Genomic DNA, 6,507 nt, shown 5'->3' with positions numbered 1-6,507 from the left:
TACCAAACACAATCAACCTCCACATGGACATCGCAAGGAACCCCCAACAAGAGCACCTCGGCTGCGCACGAACACCGTCAAATCCACAGAGACAAGGCAGGCCATATGGACCGCCCAATAAACTGATGTTCATCCATCAAGCAGCCGCAGGGGAAAATTATGGACAATCTCTTTTGCGGCATAGAAGATGTTCTTCCAATATTTGGAGAGCACAAACACAACCAAGAATTAGCTAAACCGCATTCCATCTTCGTTCGAACTCTCTTCCTGATCCATATTTCCATTTACTCTGAAGGAAAATCTGACGACAAAGAGCACAATACAGCAAAACTGCAGAGATACAGGCCAAGATCTCACAGACCAATCCCCCTCTGTTCTACCAAGGAATCAACCAAAATGATCAAGTACAGCCTCTAGCACAGGAGCACCGTGCCCATGGCGCTATCTCGCGCCGGACAGCTGCGACGAGGACATGTACGACGGCCACCCGCTCATCGTCGTCATCGTCGTCTCCGACCGGGTGCGATCGCCCACCATCGCCTGCTTCATGACGTCGCCCTCCGAGGGCCCGGCGAACCCCCGGCCGTACAGCCGGAGGAACCCGAGCGCCTGCGCGCGCGGCTCGCCCAGCTCCATGGTGCCCTCCAGCATGCCGGCCACCACCGCCATGCTCGGCCGCGTGTGCGGGTCCTCGTGCAGGCAGCACAGCGCCACCTTCACCATCCTCTCCACCTCCTTGCCCACCACCCGCCCCTCCAGCCGCGGGTCCGCCAGCTCCGCGTACCGCCCGCCCTCGTGCCCCTCCAGCGCCACCAGCGGGAAGTAGTCGTTCCTCCCGCCGCGCGACGAGCCGCCCGCCGTGCCGTTCGAGGAGTTGGAGTCCTCGCCGCCGACGCCGGCGCCGTCGCTCACGTGCTCGCTGCGGTTCTTGCGGCCGTGCACCAGCTCCAGGAGCACCATGCCGAAGCCGTACACGTCGGTGCGGTCCGTGATGGCCGTGTTGGTCAGCCACTCCGGCGCCAGGTACCCGCGCGTGCCCCGCATCGTCGTGAACAGCCCGGACTGCTCCGGCGTGAGGAACTTGGCGAGCCCGAAGTCGGCGATCTTCACCTGCCCGCCGTCGGCGAGCAGGATGTTCTCCGGCTTCACGTCGCAGTGGATGATCCTCTGGTTGCACCCGAAGTGGAGGTAGGCGAGCCCCCTCGCCGCGCCGATGGCGATGTCCACCCGCTCCTTCCACTCGAGCAGAGGGCCCGCCGGCCGGAACAGGGGCCGGTCGAGGGAGCCGCGGTTCATGTACTCGTACACCAGCAGGCGCCGGTGGCCCTCGGTGCAGAATCCCCGGAGGCGGACCAGGTTCACGTGGTGGATGTTGCCGATCACGGCGATCTCCGTCATGAACTCGCGCTTCCCCTGCGTCCCGACGCCTTCGATCTTCTTCACGGCCACCAGCGATCCGTCCGGGAGTTCGCCCTTGTACACGGCCCCGAACCCGCCGGCGCCGATCTTGGTGCGGTAGCTGTTGGTCATGGCCTCGATCTCGTCGTGCGTGAACCTGGTGGGGAGGCCGGGGATGACGATGTCGTCGTCGCCGTCGTCGTCGTTGTCCAGATCGCGCACGAGGTGCGCCGAGGCTGACCCCGGCGAGCGCTGCCGCCGGAGCTGCACGTCCCGGGACCGCGAAGCGCGCCTCCCCACGCGCTGCTCGTCCTTACGACGCCGTGACGCGATGACGAACGCGCCGACGACGACGACGAGCACAAATGCGATGATGGTTGGGAGCAGGATGGCGATGAGCGTCTTGTTGGAAGAAGAACTGTCCGGCGACGACCTTGGCGAGCTCTGCACCTTGATGTACCCGGACATGCCGGCGCCGTTGCTCGCGTTGGTGTTGATGAACGAAGCAAGCTGGTGTTGCGCCAAGTAGCAAGACAAGGAGGATGAGTCGTAGAAGTAGCCGAGGCAGGAGCAGTTGCTGCTGCAGAGCGTCTGGCACGACGACGCGTTGGACCCGGCCATGGCCGGCGGCGAGAACTTGTTGGCGTAGTACGCAATGCCACTTCCAAGGCTGAGATACGAGGTCGTCGGCCTGCCGCCGGCGCGGCCGCCGCAATAGCCGTCGGGCAGCAATGTGGAGCCAACGGACGGCGCACAGCCGTTGTCGTGCGCTGTGGGGAACGGCGGCGGGCACGTGCAGATTGAGGCGTTGCCGTCGGGCGTGCAGAGGCCGAGCGCGCCGCACGAGAGCGGAAGAGCACATCCCCTGCTCGGCGCCACGGTCCCGCCGTCCATGGGCGACGACGACGAGTTCGCCGACGCGAAGCTTGAGATTTGCAGCTTCCCGTCCACGCCCAGCTGAACGATGCGTAGCCCGGCAGGTGGCATCGCGGCCTGGACGATGACGGTGTCGTCCGCCGCGAGAAGGTATAGCCCCGTGCCGTTCACGGCCATGTACGCGACCGTGCCGTCGCGGTCCTTGACGGCGATGGCTTCGCCCGACAGCCGCCAGTACAGGGACCCCATCCATGAGAGCACGGTGTCGGCGGCGGTGACATTGAGGCGGTAGTCCCCCTCGGCCAGGTCCGAGGCTGACGCGGCGGATGCCAGGAACCCGCCGGCGGGGAGCCGCTGCGACGACACGAGCGAGTCCGTGGGGCGGTCGAAGGACTGCCAGAGCGTGCCATTCTGCCCGTCGAGCAGCGCAAGGTTGCCGGAGTCGGCCAGCCGGAGCGCGGCCACGGGGGACGCGAACGGGGGCGTGGACCAGACGACGGTCCCGTTGGCGTCCTCGGCGGAGACGCCCGCGGACGAGAGCCGGAACGGCGCGGCGCGGTCGGTGATGGGCGCGGCGCGGTTGGCGGCCCAGACGCAGGTCCCGGACGGCGCGTGCAGCACGGCGAGGTAGTAGCGGTCCTGCTGCCCCGCCGGGCCGTGCACCGCGGCCTCGAAGGCGCCGCTGCGGGAGCGGAGGAACACGCCGAGGGTGTCGATGAAGAGCAGGTACGACGCCGCGAAGTCCGGCGTGACGAGCTCCGTCCGGACCGTGCCTGCCTCGGCACGCCGGAGCCAGGCGAGGACGAGCAGGAGGAGTGGACGGATCGGCGAGGGTCTCCCCATGGCCAAGGCGAAACGGTCGGCTCATGGGGGCGCCGGTGTCGACGTGACGATGGCATGGAGGCGGGAGGGGTTGACCCGGGCAGGCCGGAGGGGCGCCATTGGCCGCGGCGGGATCTGGGCGCGCGCGAAAAAATCAAGATGCCAAGTGACGACGACCTGCTACCGTGGAGTTTGAACGTGGCGCTGGAAGGAATTGGCGTCTCGCCTGCTGGTAGGATCGATTGTCCGTCGCCTCTTGTGCCGATTCTTTAGTCCGAGCTTGGAGAATGGAGATTAGTGGACTACTGGAGTATTAATTAGCATATGATCACTGCATATTCTATGGGAGTTTAAGTTTGGATCCGCCCAGTCATGTCCAGGCAGCACGGCGTGCATACCGGCGGTCCGTCTCTTTTGTCTTCTCCGAGGGAGGAGGCGTGATGAAATAACTTTTTCAACGGGTCTACTTCAATCGGAGACAGAGCAACGATAGAAAATGTTATCTTGTAAAATTATGTAAATTGGCCGACCAACTTTGTGCAGCATGGCAATAACAATAGATTAGATTTAGGACACTCTTAGCCAGAAACATTCGCTGTGGAGGATGTCAATTGCGAACGTTTTTCATGATAGTTATAGGTGGGTGGCGCTTTCTTCAGACCATCGTTTGATCGAGACTGTGACTGTTTGTGCCAGCACCAGAACTATAATGGCCTCGGAGGACAGACATGCTGTCATCAAAGAACAGGGAGCTGCTGACAAGTTGACATATAACAAAAAGCAAGATAATGACAAAGGGAAGGTGGATAATGAGGAAATTGGATCTACATCAGTCAATGGAGAGGAGGGAAAAGGAGATGAGAAGGAAATTCCAGAAAAAGTTGCTGAAGATAACCCTGATGAGGAACCATCTCAGTCAGTTAGATTTGGCACAAAACTTGGGATAGAGGTTCCGGAAGATATGGTGATTGAAAATGCAAATGGGGATGAATAAACTCATGGGCTTCCGAGATACAGTGGGAGGATTGCTTCGAAGAACAGAGATGATATTCCTATACTAGATAGAGCTATGACTTTGGCCAGTGGCAAAATTTTAGCACTATCTGAAGGTATGTCTGAAAAAACTAATGTTTCTTTTCTTGAATGTTGAGTTAATTGATGTGGCTAACTTAATTGGAATAGACTTGGGGGTTACTTTAGACATGGTGGATTATAACCTGAAACTTATTCATTCATTAGAGCAAGCTAGAAGGGGGATTTATATAGCAAGTTCCAAAGATAAAAAAGATACACAGGAAGAAGAACTTGTACTGGAACCTGATGATGTTAACAGCATACTTCAGGACTTGTTGTCACTCAGTAAAGATGACGATGATGAACAAGTAGACATGTTAATGGGAGAGGTACTTGGGGGATTAAGGGGGGTCGGAGAGCAAACAGTGCTTCTTTTGAGGCTGTTGCAGTCAAGACACCTGTTAAAACTGTGTTGAGGAGGAAGAAAAAAAAGGAAAAATCAGTGATTTTTCCTTACATTTTCTTTCTTGCCCTCTAGTTTCTGTTTTGAGTTTGATTAGAGATGAGAGGCCTGATTTGGAATTGTAGAGGCATTGGAGATAAAAATAAGAAAGATCTTATTAAAGATCAAATTGGCAAACACAATCTTGATTTTGTGGGCATTCAGGAAACAATGAAGAATGAATTTAGTTCATTGGAATTGTCGACCCTGAGTGCTCAAGAAGAGTTTGATTGGGAATATTTACTTTCTAGGGGAGGTCAGGTGGGATTCTGGTAGGGATTAATAAGACCGCTCTAGTTAAAGAAGAGGTGGAATATGGTGAATATTTTGTCAGAGTTAAAGTGCATAATGTGAGTGATGGTTTTACTTGGGACTTGGTGGTGGTGTATGGGGATGCTCAACCTCTGGGCAAACCGAAATTTCTTGTTGAATTGGTTCATATCTTTAAGAAATCCAATAAACCCTTGCTGGTTGCAGGAGATTTTAATCTTACTAGGAAAAGTAGTGACAAAAATAAACCTGGAGGATATAACAAGTGGAGTCTGCTATTTAACTCCATTATTACTTTTGGTGAGATGATGGAGTTACCCTTGGTAGGCAGGAAATGTACTTGGTCTAACAACCATGAGGACCCCACTTATGCGTTGTTAGATAGAGTCCTAATTTCATCTACCTGGGAAGACAAATTCCTCTAGTTCACATTGAGACCCTAGCCAAGTAGCCAGAGAACTATCTGATCATACCCCATTGATAATCAAAACTGGGGAAATGCCTGTGAAACCTCACATCTTCATATTTGAAAATTGTTGGTTTCAGAGAGCAGATCTAGATGAGGTGGTTGAGAGAGTATGGAGGAAGAATTGCCCTGGTAATTCTGTCATGGATAAAGTACATAATAAGTTGAGGGAAATGAGGAAAGTGCTGAAGGGATGGAATATTAACTTTGAAGCAAATATGAGAAGGCAGAAAAAGATGTTGCTTGAGGAAATTGATAGATTAGATAAATTAGAAGAAAATGAGATTTTGAGGGACATGGACAGAGGCATCAAAAAAATTTGCCAGGATAATCTGAAAGTCATTTTGAAGGAAGAGGAAATCAAATGGTTGCAAAGATCCCATGATACTGAATTGTTTGAGGGATATTTAAACACCAGATATTATCATGTTAAAGCAAATGGGAGGTTAAGGAAAAATAGGATTATTAAACTATACCAAGATGAAGGAGTTATTGAGGGACAGAATAATTTGAAAGAATATATTAATAATTTCTATAAGAAACTCTTTTGTGAACCTGAGAATAGTACTCTTGAAATAGACTCTAGTGGGGTGGAAACACTCACTGAGGGGGAACAAGAATTTCTCTGCAAAAGATTCACAATGGAGGAATTGAAAAAGACAGTTTTGATATGAAAAAAAACAAGGCCTATATGATCTGTTTGCATTGCTTTAATATTAAATTTTACCAACACTATTGGGATTTAATGAGAGATGATCTGTTTGCATTGCTTGAGGAATTTTATGATCATAATTTAGACTTGGACAGACTAAATTATGGGGTTATTTCCCTTATCCCAAAAGGGAGCGATGCTGACAGAATACAGAAATATAGACCTATATGTTTGTTAAATGTGATTTTTAAGATTTTCACTAAAATCCTGGTAAACAGGCTTATAGTTGTTATATCTGGGGTAATCAAGGCATCTCAAACCGCTTTTATCAAAGGAAGATATATACTAGAAGGTGTGCTAGTGTTGCATGAAACTTTGAATTCTATGCACAAGAATAAAAGGTCTGGGGTTCTCTTTAAGATCGATTTTGAAAAGGCATTTGACAAAGTCAAATGGCCTTTTCTTCTTCAGGTCCTTAAGATGAAGAAATTTCCAGACAAGATGATA

General features: G+C 52.7%; 1 protein-coding gene across 1 annotated transcript; it reads right to left on the bottom strand.

Annotated features, from left to right (window-relative positions):
- Positions 1 to 249: 249 nt before the first annotated feature.
- LOC109784744 (G-type lectin S-receptor-like serine/threonine-protein kinase At5g35370) lies at positions 250 to 5,112 on the bottom strand. The gene has a single exon (XM_020343342.4). The coding sequence runs from the start codon at positions 3,115 to 3,117 to the stop codon at positions 442 to 444; it is 2,676 nt and encodes an 891-aa protein (XP_020198931.1). The 5' UTR covers positions 3,118 to 5,112; the 3' UTR covers positions 250 to 441.
- Between the last annotated feature and the right edge of the window lie 1,395 nt (positions 5,113 to 6,507).

Source organism: Aegilops tauschii, chromosome 6 (genome assembly GCF_002575655.3).
Source record: "Aegilops tauschii subsp. strangulata cultivar AL8/78 chromosome 6, Aet v6.0, whole genome shotgun sequence".
Taxonomy (NCBI): Eukaryota; Viridiplantae; Streptophyta; class Magnoliopsida; order Poales; family Poaceae; genus Aegilops; species Aegilops tauschii.
Note: the sequence above shows the minus strand (reverse complement) of the source record. Positions and strands in the feature narration are given on the sequence as shown.